General features: G+C 34.6%; 1 protein-coding gene across 1 annotated transcript; it reads left to right on the top strand.

The window, feature by feature from the left end:
- The first annotated feature begins 15,350 nt into the window (after window positions 1–15,350).
- LOC143245911 (uncharacterized) lies at window positions 15,351–15,950 on the top strand. The gene has a single exon (XM_076492164.1). It carries the CDS (start codon window positions 15,351–15,353, stop codon window positions 15,948–15,950), a length of 600 nt encoding a protein of 199 aa, XP_076348279.1.
- The last annotated feature ends 3,973 nt before the right edge of the window (window positions 15,951–19,923 follow it).

The raw sequence follows: 19,923 nt of genomic DNA, 5'->3' as shown, positions 1-19,923 counted from the left end.
TCCCTTACCAGTCTCTGTATATCATTTGTGTTAAACGAGGGTTCCTACTAACTTCTCTGAGAACCTTCCTCTTGGTTCTCTCTGGAATTTCGGTGGGGCGTCCGGAACGAGGGAGGTTAGCAGTTGATCCTATAAACTTAAACTTGGCAATTGTGCTTTGAACAGTAGATTTTGGCACATCAAGTTATGTAGCAATACCAGAAAGAGAAACACAAGATTTGTATTTTACAATAATTTGGTTATTTTTATATCACTGGAGATTGTTTTTTTTTTTTGGAATTTCGCACAAAGCTACTCGAGGGCTATCTGTGCTAGCCGTCCCTAATTTAGCAGTGTAAGACTAGAGGGAAGGCAGCTAGTCATCACCACCCACCGCCAACTCTTGGGCTACTCTTTTACCAACGAATAGTGTGATTGACCGTCACATTATAACGCCCCCACGGCTGGGAGGGCGAGCATGTTTGGCGCGACTCGGGCGCGAACCCGCGACCCTCAGATTACGAAGCGCACGCCTTAACGCGCTAGGCCATGCCAGGCCCCATCACTGGAGAGTTGTTTCTTGTTCGCTATGATGACCAAGCAGCTAATGACGTAGACGGCGCTAAATTGCCGGAAGTACATTTTTTGTTGGCTAAATTCCAATAATTATGAACCCAGTGTCTGGTTCTGGAATGATACAATGTAGTTTATTCGTCAAACTAAACAAAATCTTTACGGGAATATCAATTTTTTCACACTTTCTGAACTGTATGAACACTTTCTGCTCCTCCTATTTTTGGTTATTTGTTTATAAACAATTTGTCGATTTATTTAAATAAAAATTTATGTAGATGTGTGTTAGTATAATATTTATAATATATTATACTTCTATTCGCCCACTCATGTTACTCTTTAAGTTATGAGCAAAAAACCACTCAGGACGCAGGGGTACAAACACTTTCTGTCAACATTTTATATTGTCAGTGAAAGTAAGTATAATTTGCTATATATTGGTATACGAGCACCATGTCTACTTAGATAAGTCCTAAACTGAAATTTAAATTAACCTGGACTCTTTTTTTTTTCATTTTAAGAATAGCACATAACTATAATATATGCATCTTACACTATGATCAACTAAATATCTAAAATAGATACAGTACTTAAATATGTTTCTTGATGCCAACTGATATATGAACTTTCTCATATAATATGTTTCATGCACTGAAGTCATATTCCTCACATTTACCATTAACTGAGTAGCCAACTTCTATACTTGTGGAAACTGCCTGCTTTGAGTAACATGTTCTTCTCTCAACTTTAATACTTCCTGTCTTAGAGCTTCTTGGATGAGCAACTGATCACAGCCTGAAGTCTCCTTTTCTTGCTTTAACTGCGTGAACTGATTCATGTGGGCTTCATGGGCCATACGTAATTTTTCATTTAGCTTGTACACTTCTTTCTGTAGATGTTCGTTTTTAACTAAATATTCATTCCTTTCTTCTTCTAATGACTTAATTTCATCTTGTAGTTCAAACTGTGTTTGAGAGGCCATATTTACATCACTACAATTAATCTGTGCTTAAATATTTTATCAACATCAATAATGATACTAAAAAATATAGTAATATTACAAAGCTGCTGAATGAATCAAACACACACACACATCTTTGAAGATTGAAAAATTTGATTTTAAAACTGTTTAAAAGTTACAGGATATTAAATTTACAGTTTTTTTAGAACAGCGAAGTTACAACTTTTCTCATTTTGAGTATGCTGCAAAAACCATAAAAAATTAACAGAATTTAAAATTTAACTTTCAGAATATAATCTAACTATCCCAGACTTACATACATAATTGTTCATGAGTATACGATTTCAACTGCTGCAAATGTATCTTGATCATATGACCAGTAACAAAATCAGGAAAGTGTAAACATAGACACTTATTGTTAACCATTTTTTTCACTCATGAAAATGGCCAAATTTTGTAGTATTCTCAGGTGTAATACACCACAACAAGAACCAAAGCTAGAATTGGAAAATTGGAAGAGTTGATATAAGTTAAAGTTGATACAAATGAAAGAGGTTGGATACAGACAAATCGCATTACTACAAAAAAGGGAATGTTTCCTATGTGCTTAGTTATGCACAAGGCCAATATACCAAATAACATTAAAAAGTAATTAATAATTCATCTTCTATACTCACCACTTAGAGAAGCACTGCACTAACTAGCACTGACCATTTGTAACAAATACCGAAAGGAATTAGAACCATAAACATTTGGATACAACCTTTAAAAAATCTAATATAAAACTACTAGAATATACCTATATGTTACTAAGAACTGAAATTCTAATTACATTTCTTCTGTACAAGAACGTATTAATAAAACTTTTGTATGTTGTTTTCATGCTGTAAATCTGTATAAATTACTTTCTCCATTTTATGATAATGGGATGATTTCTTATTCCTTATTGTTTCTTACAGTCCAATCATTGAAGTTCTCCTGTTACATATTATAATTTATCTTGGACAAGTCTCCAATTTATTATGTTATGTATGTTACATATTATTATTTCGAAAATATGCTGAAAATTTTAATTTAGAACTTAAATAAATATTAATATGTACCAAATTTATGATACTTGCCAACAAGACATGCACACAATTTTCTTTGTCAACACAAATATACATTTATATAAAAAAAAACAATACAATTTAAAATAATGATGATTACAAATAGTGAATACAAATAATTATTTGTATACAAACTCACAAACAATATTCAGTCTTCTATGTGGTCTGGAACTGAATATTTTATTGACAGCCTTACTCTGCTTTATATGTAAATATCAAATACATATAAATATATACACAGGTATAGATAATACATACCCTTTGTTTTATGGTTTTAAACTTTTGATTATCAGACAAGTCACTGCAGTCTCTTTGAGTAAACGCTGTACTTTTCTCATGTGAAGAAATAGAACCTATGATAGACACTTGAACTTCCCGAAAATAACAACAAACAAAACAGCCATAATTGTTGTTAGGTAATCTGTAGAAAAACTTAATATATTACCTAAAATGAAAACAGAAAAAATGCAAATTTCAATGTAAAAAAGAGACTGTTGGAAATAATAGCCAGTTATGAAGTTGTATAAACTATCTTGAGTTACACTTACAATTAAGATTTAATTAGTCAATCAGTATAAATAGTTATTTACAACTTTCAACTGATAATATTTTATTTCCATACAGTACTTAATAATAAGATCTTTATGAGAGTGTAATTTAGGCTAATGCAGTGAGTTATGTGGAATCTTTAATAATATATATTGTTCAAGTAGAGCTGCATTAGTATTGGAAAAATTGGATACAGAAACTTAATAATAGAAAATTCTATAAGATATTTATATAATGAAGTAGTACAGAATCTCTTAGTAACTGAGTTCATGAAAGAAAAAGACTGGGTTCAAAATAACTACAAACAAACAATCCTTATTAATTCAGTAACACAAACATTGCGTGTGTATACTTGCCCAAGGAACAATAAACAGTCTCTTCTACAAAAATAAGTATCATCATTTTATTGAGCTTATACTATCTACCAGACTGTTTAAACTCAATATTTCTCACTTTACAGGCAACATCAGATTCATCAAGAGACCTATTACACCATGGGCAGAATAGGTGTGAGCTCAATACAATGGTAAGGAGAAAGATATCTTAAACAACATCAAATTACCTACCTGTATATATATTTATATATGAACACACACATACACAGAACAAATTATAAATTCAAAAACAAACTATGTCAAATACTGATTGAGGTGTTTAAGACTGTTAAGGGAAATTATAAATGTAACAGTTGTCTTTAACTAAGACCTCTAGTTGACCTCTCAGAAGGATTGCCTTCAGATGTAGTACGTGCAGTTAATCTGAGGAAGTTAAAGGGAAGACACATTATATATCTGAATAATGAGGGATGGCTTTGAGTGTTCTGTTATTATTTTAGGGTTTAGTACAGTGGATAGGACAGTCTCAATATACTGGCATATTACTTGTTGTTTTTAAATTACATGTATTTATTTGTACACACAATATTTTTCTCTCTCCCCTACTTCAGGCTTGTCTTCAAACTAGTAGATAATTTTAACTTTCAAAAAAATAAAATTCAAAGTTGAACCATGGTTACACAGTGTGTTAAGTTTTTACCATTCTTGTGAACACTTATGACAAAGACAGCAAAACCCTTAGACAAAGAACTCAATACACCATCCTAATTTTAAAAATTCTCCATAAAAAGAATTCAATATCATAATTTTATTAACACGCCTTACAACACAGAAATTTACCACCAAAGTACAGAACAACTATATAAACCCTATAATGAACACTTCAGAAACTTTTAACAAAGAAATGCAATAAAGAAAAACCCTTCCATAATGATTATACAAAATAAATTTTAACATAGCAGAAAATACAAATTTCAATCTCAATACAAAAATGATTTAAATAATATACATTTAATGTATAGTTATAATGAAAAATAATGTTTAAGAATAATACATAAAACTGCAAACAATGAAATGCAAAATAATCCTTGAATTACAACTCAGGACATAAGAGGAAGCTATTCTTTAAATGAAATAAAGATAGATAAATTAATAACTTCTTTTGCTCTATGACAAATGAAGTACAAATCAGCATTAGATAAAAATTAAGCCTTTATACATTAAATGAAATTACTTCTAAAAATTTAAAAGTATATATAAAATAACACTTAATAATACATACTAAACAAATTAATCTTTTGAAGAAATTCAGTACTAACATAATGATTATAATAAAAAAAAATTTAGGGACATATGTACTGAAATTTGTATGTTTACATTATAAAACCAAATAAATCAAACCCACTAGCCAGCCACTGCAAATTATGTATAATTTAATCAATTACTCATTCTTACATACCAAAACAAATATATCAGAAGAGAAAAAGCAAATAATAAAAAGAGAAAATACCACGATGCTTATATATCACTCAATTAAAAATATATATATATATATATATACAGGGAGTGAACAAAAGAAGTTGCCCCTTATAAAATGTTGTTAATTTGTTATATCTTTTAATAAATAATAGAAAAATTTGTAAAAATTATGTTTTTAGAATGTGCTATTTTTTCAAATCCTAATTTTTACATGGCTTTTGTAAATTCCTGAACTTTTTATGATTTTTGTAACATTTTATCATAAGAAGTGATGTGCACCTGCTACAGTTTCTTAGATATTCTTATTCCTAGTTGCCTACAGTTGTTAAAATTAGGATTTAAGATCATATTTGAACAGATCTCATCAAGTGTGTTCTAAAAACTTATGTTTTACATATTTTTCTGTTATCTAATAAAAGATATAACAAATTAAAAAGGCAACTTTTTTTTTGTCCACCTCCTGCACATAGGCAAAAGTTATACTAACCTAAGGAGCAGAAATTAGGTCTAACTTTCATCACTCACACTTCATATCCCACATCACACCCTCTATAGTGGCAGTGGATCACCACTTGGCTGCTGTGGTGTCTCTTATTATTTCTCTAGCTCAGTCTAAAGTTTGGCTGGCTTAAGCCAGCTCTGTCAGCAGCTGGTGGTGTTACTGCAGTAGATATTTGCAGTTATACATGGTCCAAGCTTTTTGTGGATATTTCCTGACGTGCACACTTTAAAAATTGAACTTGCATCACTGTCAGGACTATGGCAATGAATATTGGTGGTTTCATTTACAAGTCAGCCATCATCTGCAATTGATGCAATCCTCATAACCTCTTGGTCACTGGCCTCATATTTAACACTGCCAGTAGTCCAGTGATCCCTTTGTTTATCCCTTTGTTGTTATTGATGACACTACTGACAATAATATCTTCACAGTTTGTTGGCTACTACCAACAATGGTTCCAAAGGTGTGGTATTTGTTATTTGTGGTACTGAGTTCTGGAAGACGTGTTTCTCTGCCACCCAACATTTAGCTGTCCTTTAGGACAACCTCAACTCTCACAGGGCTTCTCTGGCTTAGAGATATAGTGATATTTTGCACAGACCAATGCACGTACACTACTTATGGCTCATTGTTTATAGATACATTATGATAAGACACTTAAAGAGAGGGTTCTTGATACTGAAGTGCCTACCATTCATCTTTCTTGATAACAATGTTTTGGAAGCTGACTGCCATGTCTGCACCACTGGTACAAAAGTGGTGCTTAGCTAATCATTAGTGGATTCTGCCACTCTGTCCAATGAGGTGTAAGGCTCTTAGGTCTGCTTGGTCCCCAGACTTCAGAATCAGTTAGGTCCCAAATGTCCAATGAATGACCTGGCAATGCATCTTTTAGCATCGATTTTACTAGGTGGAATGTCAGGCTGGATCCACGTGTCTTTGGGTCAATATGAAAATCTAGTTCATTGCCAAAAAGAAAGTGCTGGATGTCTACTGTTATTTGCCAAACAAATATAACAGTTTTATAATACTACAAAGCTTCAGCACACTAAGGAACTTCACTTCATTGACTAGTTTGAGAACATGACAGCCAAAATGATCAAAAATTTTATCTTAAACAGTAAAAGAACAGATTAAAAATACAAAATTGGGTGAATACCTATTAATCAGATGGTCAATCTAGTGTGTAGGTTGAAAAAGTTATAACTGCCTGGTTATAACTATTACACTCCTCTCAAAAATCTATCTTTAGGGTGGAATAATCAACAGACCACTACTGTCAAGTGATATTGGTATGTAGGTTCACATGTACTCATAATCGAATCATCCATGGAATGTACATGCCCAGTGTCTGTGAACTTTCTCAGTCGACTGGTTTCACTGTGACTTTGTTGACCAATACCTTATCAGTTGTGCTGTTCTTTGTTGTCATTCCTTTGATAATGGCAAACATGCTTAGCCTTCAGCCAAAATCCAAACACTCCAATACCATCTACACGTAAACAGTACTCAGTTCCAATAAAAAAAAAATGAAATCAAGATTACAAAACTTGTTCATATGCAGAAGCTGGCTCAGGTTAGGTGAAGCCAGCCAACCTATGCTTCTGACCATTAGAATCCACTAATGTTCATATTGTCATTCTTTAAGGATCATTTTCCACGCATCCCACTAGTACAATGGTAAGTCTATGGATTTACATCAGCAGATAGCTCAATGTGGCTTTGCTATAAGAAAACACACACACATTGTTTATACACATGTGAAGACTTTAGGGCCTCTTATGCTGCTGAAACTAAATGTCAACTTAAAATACCAGCATTTGAATATATCTCTATACCTATAAAAATTGGAAAAAGTTATAAACCTTTCCAACTCTGCTATCTACCATCAATAAAAACAGGACATCCAATTTTTCTCTCCAACTTTAAAATATTTCTGACAGCAATGTCTGAATCAGGAAGGTATCAAGTTTCATTTATTATAACTATATATGAATAGCAATATTATATCAGCAATGCATTTTGAAAGTATCTACAATATTGCCAAAGAAACCAATGGACTTATCTCAATTGGAAAGTAACTTAAATTTAGATTTATTAGTATGTGTAAGTAGTCAAAATTTCATCATTCTTTACTGATATCAGATAATCAAACCACATAATGTTTTCTTTTGATAGAATTTATAGTATTTTAGAAGGCACTTAACACTACAATCCAATATATTTTCTTACATTATAATAAACCAATTGCAAAATACATAAAAAGAAATTGTGATTATAAAGAGTTTTTGCAGTAATTATGTCATATCTCAAAACCAATATGGCACAAGAAGGTTAAACTTCACAGGGGTATAAAGGATATTATGTGGATATGAAGGCCAAAGTTGTCATATGATGCCATTAAGAGCACCACATAATGTCTGATCAATAATAACAACTGTTAAAAATATGCTGTCCTAGCATCCAGAATGCATTGCACTAAGGTAACAAAGAACATCATATTAAGTTCACAAATCATATTTGGTATGCTGGCCACTTCCCAGAATATTGTATCTTTGAGTCTGCATGATATATGTATAATTTCAGACAGTCCCACAAACAGAAGTTAACTAATGTCAGGCCCATTGAATGAGTTGGCAACTCACAAGAAGAGAAATGTGAAATTATTCTGCCTTTAACAGGTTCCTGCAAGATATGTTCCAACTATTAAACCAATAGGTGAAGAATCACAATTCTGCATGAGAACAATAATTTCCATCACATTCTGTTGATGAAACTAACATTAGTTATGTTCATTGCACAGTACCCTGCAGCATGAAATGTACACGTTTGCATTTCACATGCTGACGGGTATCAGAAATGTCATGATCTAGTAATAAAGTCAGTTGTAAAAACCACACCACCCTGTCACCTTAGTATGATGAAGGTGTTTAGGAAATGTTATATATAGATTACTTTCCAACCAGATAATACAGTTGGATGTGTTGACAATTTCAAAATGAGTGAAATGTGCTACATCAGTCAATACCACATTGGCAGGAAAATGTTCAACAACTCCCAGTCTTTTATATAATTAACAATGGTTAAATTCATTTTTTTTAAATCTTTAAACATAATGCAGCATTTCAGGAAACATTTCAAAGTTGACTGAAGAGCTCATTGAACAGTTTAAGTTGCCAAATCCTGACATAGGGTAACAAAACATCCATTGCTGCATCCATATGTACTTGAGCTGACTTTTTTTCAGACCTCAGCAACAGCATCAGCTAACTAGGTGTTGATGAGCTCTATATGGTTTATAACAAATCCAACCTATCTCCTTGTATTTCTTTTGTAATTACACAACAACAATACTGGAATAAAGCCATCTGCAGATGTTATGCACTCTGCAATTCCCTCAGTACTGCTTTAATGTTGTAGCCTATTGTGTAATTACACTTTACTAGCTCACCTATCTGTAAACTTGTCAATTTCATGTTGGTTAAATGAACTACACTGCAATCAAAAGAGCCATTTATACCAATCAGAAATAAATCAAAGTGGCCTTCCTTTCACATGATACTCATTACAACCCTGTACAATATCAACTTCCTATCCCATGCTGTTTGTGAGAAATAATGTGCTGAGCTGTGGCACTTTCTTTGTAATCACCTTGTACTCCAGTGAATGACTTTTACATGCACACTTAGTTTGGATCACCGATAAAAAACTTATGGCATTTTATGTATGGAGCTGCTGCTGTCTGCTTCATTAAAACAAAAATAAAAGGAAATCTTAGTTCAAACAAACATGTCACTAAACTATATCAAGATTAAAATGTATTTTAACTGATTTCCACTAAAAGCTAGATGAAAGTATGAATTTATATTGTACAAAGCAGTGGTTCTCAACCTTTTCTGACTTGCGGCACACAAGGACAATCTCAAACTTTTCGCGGCAAACCTGGAAAGCCTTAACAATTTTTTTAGGTACACGTTATACGGCAAGAGTTAAAAGCCTTAGAACGAAAGTCACGGCCAAAGCAAGCGATATTAATGTCATTGTGCATCACGTTTAAATACACGTAAAACAGAAGAGTGAACTTAAAAAGCCTTAGAACGAAAATCACGGCCAAAGCAAGCAATATTAATGTCATCTGCACAAGTCCACAAACATTCCGCTGAGCCACTGGGTAGCAAATGACAAGTAATTAGAAAAATGAATCAATAATGGCATGTTTAATTACTTTTAGGTCCGGCATGGCCAAACGCTTTAAGGCGTGCGACTCGTAATCTAAGGATCGCGGGTTCGCATCCCCATCGCGCCAAACATGCTCGCCCTTTCTGTAAGCTACCTTCCCTCTAGTCTTACACTGCTAAATTAGGGACGGCTAGCACAGATTAGCTCGAGTAGCTTTGTGCGAAATTCAAAAACAAGCAAACAAATCGTGGGTTTAGTTCACATAGTTTCTATTGTAACGGCATTTCATTAACATATATTTATTTTAATATGAACGATTGTTTTAGTTAAATATATATTAATATTTAGAAATGTACGCCACTTCTTGTGTTAAATATGTCTTGCGAAATTCTCCTCTATTTTATAAATTTGTAGAAGATTCTAGAGTAAAGAATCATCAATTGCAGATATGTGTATTTGACCAAGAACGTTCATAGATGTCGAACACTACAAACCATTTAACTTTAAAGGATAGTATTTTTACGAGGACATTAGATATTTTCCGCGGTTAAAAGTCAGCTTGTGAACGGCGTGAGTCCAGCGAATAACAGAGTTAGCTAGTTTACTCGTTAGGTGAACTGCATCTATATCAACTTGAAAGTTATTATCATACCAGATAGAGGACTCAATATTGTTTGTGTGTATGAATCTTGTTGGCAATTATTATAAATTTGATACACATTCACATTAAATTAACTTTTAAATTAAAATTAAATAAAAATTAAACGCCCCCCAGTAACTCAACGGTATGTCTGCGGACTTAAAACGCTAAAAAAGGGGTTTCGATACTCGTGGTGGGCAAAGCACAGACAGCCCATTGTAGCTTTGTGCTTAATCAAAAACAACCACTCAAAATAAATCAGAGGCTCGTCAGGTATACATTACAATACGTATGTATAATTTTGTACGTAAATGTATTGAAGTGAACGAATGCCATTAACTTTTTCTCGCTGCTTTCATTCATATAAGAAAAACTATAAAGACATTTAAGTTTGCGCATGTTGTTTTACCAATTATATTATACTTATGTAAATATATATTGTTTCCATAATCTCTCCAAATACAGAAAAATACTATAAAACGAGTTTATATAAAATTGTGTTATGATGCAATTGAAGTTAAAATATTAATAATTAAATCAAACTTCAAAGAGATTGCAATATTTACAGAAATACTATGTACTATTCATGTTAATGTAACACAAATAATATTCAATAAATAGATTTATGTCGGAATGAACATGAATTCGTAAAATCAAAGTATTTTGATGGCTACAAATTATTATACCAAGATATTGAGTCTTACATTTACTAAAGAAAAACAAAGCAATTCTATAAAGATATAAGACGAAACCCCAATTTTCAATTTTTAAAAAAAGACATCGATGCAAAAAAATAGTAATAATGGATACTTCATAAAATAGGCATAATGTCAAACAAACAAATACATTAAAATTTTAGAAATAAATAACTTCACTTTTGTCATCCTGCAATCATTCATGTCGAATACATAAGCAAATACCTAATTGGATTACCGAAACGATTCACTAAGAAACACATCGACATATATAACATATCAAATCCAGGTATTCATTAAGAAACACATCGACATAATTATACCAAATCCAGGTATTCACTAAGAAACACATTGACGTAAATACTATAATCATACCAAATCCATCGACATATATACTATAATCATACCAAATCTAAGTATTCACTAAGAAACACATCGATATATATACTATAATCATACCAAACACATCGACATATATACGAGGGCTGTTCAAAAAAATACGCGGACTGACGTCATAAAACAAAATGTACTTTATTTAGAAGTTACATGTCGGGGACCCCTTCAAAGTACTCTCCTCCCCAACGCACACACTTATCCCAACGGCGTTTCCACTTGTTGAAACAGTCCTGGTACGCTTCTTTTGTAATGTCCTCCAGCTCCTTCGTCGCATTTGCCTTAATCTCGGGAATCCTCTCAAATCTTCTTCCTTTCAAGGGTCTTTTGAGTTTGGGGAACAAGAAAAAATCGCAAGGAGCAAGGTCAGGTGAGTAGGGGGGTGGGGAAGAACAGTGATCGAGTGTTTGGCCAAAAACTCACGAGTTCTGAGGCACAAATTTCGCAGCAACGCTGTGCATCTTCAATTTTTCGGTCAAAATCTCTTAACAAGATCCAACTGATATCCCACACTCTTTAGCAAGCTCCCCTGACAGTCAAACGTCGATTTGCCCGCACCAGGGTGTTGATTTTGTCGACTTGTGGGTCGTTAGTTGACGTGGAAGGACGTTCAGGACGCTCATCGTCTTCAATGGACTGTCGACTATCCTTAAAACGTTCATGCCACTTGAAACATGCCGTACGCTTCATAGCAACATCACCGTAAGCCGTGTTAAGCATAGCAAAAGTTTCAGTCGCAGATTTTCCAAGTTTAACACAAAATTTTACAGCAAGTCGTTGCTCCTTCAGGTCATTCATTCTGAAATCCGCCAAACGAAAAAATAGCACTTCACTTAAAACCGCGTAGCTAATACACAAATGAAGATATCTGCAATCGGGAAATGGCGTCGTAATTAGCTGATCTGTGCAAACCTAGCGACACCAAGCGGATTCCCCTGGAACCAACTGGAGCCGCGCAATTCAAACAGTCCGCGTATTTTTTGAACAGACCTCGTACTATAATCATACCAAACACATCGACATATATACTATAATCATACCAAATCCAGGTATTCACTTAGAAAAATATCGACATAAATACTATAATCGTACCATATCCAGGCATTCACTAAGAAACACATCGACATATATACTGTAATCAAACCAAATCCAGGTATTCACTAAGAAACACATCGACATAAATACTATAATCAAACTAAATCCAGGTATTCACGAAGAAACACATCGACATAAATACTTTAGTCATACCAAATCCAGGTGTTCACTAAGAAACACATCGACAGAAATACTATAATCAAACTAAATCCAGGTATTCACTGAGAAACATATCGCCATAAATACCATAATTATACCAAATCCAGATATTCACTAAGAAATACATTGACATATATACTATAATTATACAAAATCCAAGTATTAAAATCAATATTTGAGTTTTTGTTTCGCTTGAGGCTATTCGAGGGCTATCTGCGCTTGTCGTCCCTAATTTAATAGTGTAAGATTAGGTGGAAGACAGCTGATCATCACTACCTACCGCTAATTTCTTGCGTTACTCTTTTAACAACGAATAGTGGGATTGACCGTTACGTTAAAACGTACCCAGTTCTAAAAGAGGGAGCATGTTTGGTGCGACGAGGATTTTAACCCGCGACTCTTGGATTACGAGTCGAGTGCTTTAACCACATGGCCATGCCGGGCGAAAGTAATGAGAAGTACTTGTAGTTACTAAGGGTAATCTGAAACAAGTAACGTTGAGATGCTTGTTTCATATGAAGGATTATCACACAAAAATATATTATTCCTGGTAGGATTTTTCTTTACTAATTAAACTACTTTTTATTGGTGTTTTAAATAGAAAGTTCTAACGTTCATGATTTTTGGCTTAAAAAGATTACTCGTTCGCCAGTGGCATAGCTAGGGTGGTAGGGGTGGGAAAGGGTGTACATCTGTCCCCGGGCGCAGCGTCGGGGGTGGGGGCGCCAAATTGATGTTCATAATTAGGAATGAATTTCAGAATGAAATGTTTTACCCTCTTAACCAAGTAATGTCCAGTGTCCCATATATGGGAGTTGCAACGTCATGTGTTGCCACAAGTTGGTTGTGATTTGGTCACGTTATACCATAACGCTGTTATGAAATCGTCAAAATGCAGTCACTTCATAGCGAATAATCAACGTTGTTATGTAACATTGTGTGAACGTTGTGAAATGTAACATTATATGCTGTAAATCAGTAATCAGAACGCACATTGCACGAGTACTTCACCGAACAAAGTCGGTAAATTGTTTATTACTTGATCCAATTTTCGCAGTGCTACCATGGCCTCAGCGCCCTGTCCTTCGGGAGTAACCGAACGGCTATAACAGATAATTGACCCCCGCAAGTCTGATAAAGCTGGAAACGAAGTCGAGAAAATCTAACACTGGACTAGATTGTGAATAGGAGATACAAGTCCGGACCTTTCGCGCCTTTTCGGCATTGATCCTAAAATTGAAACGGGTGAGCGCGTAACCGAACCATAAGATTTTTGGATGCACCGTTATGTGCCCAATGGGAAAATTATTGCTATTAAATCTAAAATTCGTTATTCGTTGCAATGTTCATGTATCGGTCATATCATTTGAAAAATACTCATAACGACTTCGCTGTTAAGGATAAATGTAATGGGAATTTGGTTTCAAATAGATTTAATATTTCCTGTTCCTTTCACATTCTCCTGATCTCCTTTATCTATTAACTACTGATCGTTCGTTTGATCTACTCACGCTGTTCGCCCTAGCTTTTACCCCTAGCGCCCTAGCTAGCTTTTATCCCACCCAACTTCGGACCAAAGCGAAAGCGTAAACCCTTTCGTCAATAATTATTCTATTACTCGGGGAATTAAAAGCAGAGAAATGCATAATAGTACAGTGATGTGCCAAGAAACATGATTTCCTATAATGTAATATTATAATTTCTTATACAGCAGACAAGAAATTACGGAATCCTAATTTTAACAATGAGATATAAAATACTATATTTGCAGTTATCAAAAAAGCTTCCCAGGATTTTATTCGTACAACAACGGTAAAGAATATCCGAAAATCCAAACAGTTCAGGCTTCTGGATCACATAACATTACAGTAAGTAATTACTCGGCTTTCATAAAATTAGGCATGTAGATATAAACTTCGAGGATAAAACTGTACTTGTGAAGGAGTCTTTCTTAGGATTCATTCAAGCCCATAAAAAAGATGAAGCAAGTATTGCACACATAATATTGCAACAGCTGGAGAAGGATAAATTACCTTCCGAAGACTGTCGATCATAGTGTTACGACAATGCATCTGTAATGTCTGGCCACAAATCAGGAATGCAATAAACACTTGCTGCACTCAACTCAAAGGCTACATTTGTTAATTGTGATAACCACACACTTAATTTAGTTGGGGTTCATGCTATTAGTCATGAGGTAGCAGGCGTGACATTTTTCAGTACTGTGCAAGCTATCTACGTTTATTTTTCGCGGTCAACTCTTCGATGGGAGAGACTGAAAACTGCTCTTGGTGTATCAGTGAAGTCAGAGTCAGAAACTTGGAGTGCCAGAGTAGAAGCTGTTAAACCGATACATGATCAACTAGAACAATTGATAGTACTGAAAAATGTTGTGGATGATCAGGAGAAAAATTCAGATAACGAAGTGATGTAGTTCAATTGTTACATCGGATTCTAACATTTGAGTTTTTTGGTTCTTCTTCGGTTCTGGAATACTGTATTTGCCAAAATTCACCTGGTTCATGAAAGGCTTCAGGACCACACCATGAATTTCCATAATGCTGCTCAAGATATTTAGGCTTTACAAGGGTATTTCCTAAAAAAACAGTGATGCCATATGCAATAATTCTTTTAAAGAAGCAAAGGAACTGTGCAGTTCTTGTGATGTCCAAATTGAGAGACGGTAAAGGAAGAAGAAAAAAATGAACGGAGAAACAGCAGAGGATGTAGAACTCACAGCAGAAAATGAAATGCTACGACTGATGAAAAGCATGATTGACAAAATGCACACAGAAATGAGAGACAGATTCATCAGCTTGAAGAAACTGGACTCTAGTTTTGGCTTTCTTTTAGACATGAAGGAGCTGATGTCCACAACTAATGAGAATAGCTTGAAACAGATATGCATTTTTATAGGAAGCTCTTATGATACAGACTTGGATGGCTTGGAGATGTTCAGTGAAATAATGGATTGCCGAATGTTATTCAAGACAAGGGCTGATGTTAAGCTTTCGACACCAGAGGATCTGCTTTGCTTCATTGTGCAGTATGGGGATGATGTATTTCCAAATCTGAGAGTTGGTCTGCAGATCTTATTGACTGTTGCAACATCTATTGCCAGTTGTGAAAGGTCTTTTAGTAAGTTAAAACTTATCCTGTTTTACCTGAGATCATCTATGGGACAGAAAAGATTGTCAGTCTTGGCTTTGCTGAGTGTGAAGCGAGAGATTACCGACAGCATAAATTTTGAGGAATTAATTGATACATTTGCAGCAGCAAAGGCAAGAAGAATTTCTCTTTGAAGTTACATAATAACATCCAAAGCATTATATCAAACCATTTCTTTTACCTTATGCTAACTTTTCAGGTTACTATATCCAAGGTAATGTTTTAAGTTTTCGCAATGTTATATTTGACTATTATTTTAGTATAAAATAATTCTGTATTAATTTTTTATACGCATTCTTGTTTCTCATTCTGTCCTTCTCTGTTATTCAATTATATCTTCAAAATACCATTGTTGACTCAATTATTTCACTTTTTTTCATCTCCTTCATACCCTAAAAATACGCCACGAAATTCAGGTTTTAATGTTCTAAAACTCATAAATATCCGGGAAAGCATGACGGACCCCTCATGGCTTACGTTTTGTCACGAGGGGGCGCAAAAACTGACTTTGTCCCCAGGCACTGAAAACCCGAGCTACGCCTCTGTAATTATGTGTAGATAGTGATACTTGATAGATGGCCTTTGTTTTGATGACGTTTTGAATTTCCTAAAGCCAGATTTCTTATTGTTGGCGTTTGCTCTCATCAGATTCTGTCATAAAAGAACATCACATACAACTATTTAAACACCGTATGCATAATTGTCAGGTGTCATTTAAAATTGTTATTTAACTTTAAAAAACTGCTTTTCTGGTAACACTAATATCACTCAGTTCAACTACATAACACACAGACCACTGCAGTTAGAATCGGCACAGTAGACTGTATAATTAATATAATCTTACTTTTTAAAAGAAACGTCGTGTTTATTTTACATCACTAGGTCAGGATGATGACAACCGAAACAACTTTGGTCTGGTCTCGCTGCCAGCTCAAACTGCATGTTCTGTTTCCATTACATCGTATAGTCAATACGTTTTTCCATGGCTAACTTACAACCATAGCTATTCTTATGATTACAAACACTTCTAAACATCCTTTGACTGCTTTCTAGTTTTTCACCCTAGTTTTAAAAGAGTTGTTTGACGTATAATGCTCTTGGTTCAGATCTGTCTGTCATCACGAACAAATTAAGTTTGTAGCCACAAAATTAATAAAACAAAATTCAATTTTCTGTATGAACTGTATCACTAATTGTATCGGTTTAAATGAAGTGGCATTGAGTGTTTCTGAATTATTATTCCTTGAATAAAACTGAACTATTTAATTAAAACCTTCCCAGCCACAGAAGATTAATTGAATCACTATTACAGAAAATTGACAGCTGGTGTTGTCTGTATATTTGTCAAAATGTTTGTCAAAATTTAAGTAGATGATAGAAGAATTTCTTGTTATAAACTGGGTAACTAAATTAAGTGGACATCAGTAGTGTAGACAATTTCCTGAGATGTGGGGAGAAGCAATACAAATTATTCTTCCCCATTCTGCTATCATAATAAAATCAGTGATAAATTGAATATGTTACCCTATGGATTATCACAGTTGTATCTACGGCTTTATATAATTCACTCGAAAATCGAAAGTTCACACATTTTTGGTCAATTACTTTACAACCTAACTGACGAGTTGAATTATTATTCTCTAGATTTTTATTACGATACAGTCTGCAGTTATTACACTTTTAAGGTTAACTCCTATACACTCTTTATGGCTAAAGTCATTATTACCCAGTCTATTTCTATCTCTCTTTTTTTCATAACTTTCAGGTACTTACTTTCTCTACCTGCATGTATTTACAACATGCAACAAAAATGCTAGTCCTCTAGTGATAACAATATGCATAACGAGAAAAGCCTAGAAGAGTTTTGTTTTTTTGAATTTCGCACAAAGCTACTTGAGGGCTATCTGTGCTAGCCGTACCTAATTTAGCTGTGTAAGACTAGAGGGAAGGCAGCTAGTCATCACCACCCACTGCCATCTCTTAGACTACTTTTTTACCAACGAAAAGTGGGATTGACTGTTACATTATAACGCCCCCACGGCTGAAAGGGCGAGCATGTTTGGCGCGACGGGGATGCGAACACGCGACCCTCAGATTACAAGGCGCTCGCCTTAACACGCTTGGCCATGCCGGACTCGCCTGGAAGAGTAAGATTACATTAACTATATTATCTACAACAATTAAACTACATACACAACAAATGAATTGTACATAGAAATACATAGCTAAACTTGTCATATTTATCGCTTTTAAAATAACTTTTAACACTTGTCATAAAACTAAATAATCATTAAATGAACTAAATAATAACTTTGAAGCTATACAGTCTTGTATATCCAAGAAAAGTATTTATAATATATTTTTATTATACACAAAGATTGTTTTCAGTTCATACTAAACGTCTTCTAAAATGGTCTTAGGGCTAGTAGATTTTTATATTCTAAATTGAAGTCACTGCCTCCTGGCTCTGAATCTATGACAGCCACACTTTCCATGCCCATCTATGCCTCAGTAGCTGCATCAATTCGGTCTTCTCTTTCAGAGTATCTCTACAACAGATTGATACATCAGATCTTGGTCTTCCCATCTACTTTTTCTTTATGGTACACTCTATTTATAAGTTTCTGCACTTCAAATGGTCTTTTCCAATGCAATGTGACTTTGTTGTCAATGAGTAGCAGAACTAAGACATTCTTTCTGATCTTGAAACATTGATCCTTGCACTTCTAGTCACACAAGAGCTTTTGACTATCTTCGATGTGTTTAGCTTTCACAGTAGAACTGCTTTGTAGGTCCAATACAGTACCTTCCAGTTCTCAGTTATTTAGGTCTCTTCCCCTTTTCTTGTGATCAACTTTCTCTCGGCAGTGCCCCAAATTTTCTCCATGGAAGTTTTTCTTTATGCTTTTTTCAGTTTCCATGGACATACATTTGGGATGTCACTTCACAAAACTAAAGGGGCTCTTAATACTTACTTTACACGTGTATATTTTTATTTATTAAAAATAATTTTTCGTGAATACTTTTCAGAGATAGAACAATATCCTTTCAGCTTTCACCATGTAAATTTTGTAGTATACATAGTGTTTTCTATAATAATATAAAAGAATCTGAATACTTTTATAAATTTGTTTCCTTATATTCGATATAAAATAAAAAAGTGTGTGAACGATGTATGGATCTCAAATTGAGCATGTTGAAATTTGCTGTTTTAAAGTTTAAAGGTTAAGGCAATGGTTAACCAAGTAAAATACAATTATATTTGAGCATATCTAAGAGCCAAGCATGGCCAGGTGAGTTAATGCGTGCGACTCATAATCTGAGGGTCGCAGGTTCGTATCCCCGTCGAACGAAACATGCTCGCCGTGAGGGCGTTATAATGTGACGGTCATTCCCACTATTCGTTGCTAAAGAGTAGCAGACTTTGTAGCAGAATACCAAGTCTTAGGCTTCTGTCACGGAGCTCATTTTCTGGCGAAAACAGGGGTTCTTATGCTAATTCTCTTTGGTGTCATTGCAACTTCTCAAATAGTTTGCATGAGCACCCACAAGTAGACCTGTCCCTTAACTGGAGGCCCGGCATGGCCTAGCGCGTAAGGCGTGCGATTCGTAATCCGAGGGTCGCGGGTTCGCGCCTGCGTCGCGCTAAACATGCTCGCCCTTCCAGCCGTGGGGGTGTATAATGTGACGATCAATCCCACTATTCGTTGGTAAAAGAGTAGCCCAAGAGTTGGCGGTGGGTGGTGATGACTAGCTGCCTTCCCTCTAGTCTTACACTGCTAAATTAGGGACGGCTAGCACAGATAGCTCTCGAGTAGCTTTGTGCGAAATACCCAAACAAACAAACAAACAAATCCTTAACTGGACTTTTTTTTTTCGCAGCTCATTATAATTATCAGAACCAAAAACAAAAATATTTCTCTAAATAGTAATTTTCTCTAAACTATACCAGCAACAGTCTGTTGGTGTGACTCTCATATCCAGTATTTAAAGAAATTTACACAAACATTCTCACGACCGTTTTTCCCGACGTAAAGTGTCGATTCAAAAATCTCTTCTTCTGTTCGCCCTTGAGATACTTTCCTTCATAGTCTAGCGCAGTGGTTC

The sequence above is a fragment of the Tachypleus tridentatus genome, chromosome 3 (assembly GCF_004210375.1).
Source record: "Tachypleus tridentatus isolate NWPU-2018 chromosome 3, ASM421037v1, whole genome shotgun sequence".
Classification (NCBI taxonomy): Eukaryota; Metazoa; Arthropoda; class Merostomata; order Xiphosura; family Limulidae; genus Tachypleus; species Tachypleus tridentatus.
This window is presented reverse-complemented; position numbering and strand designations above follow the sequence as displayed.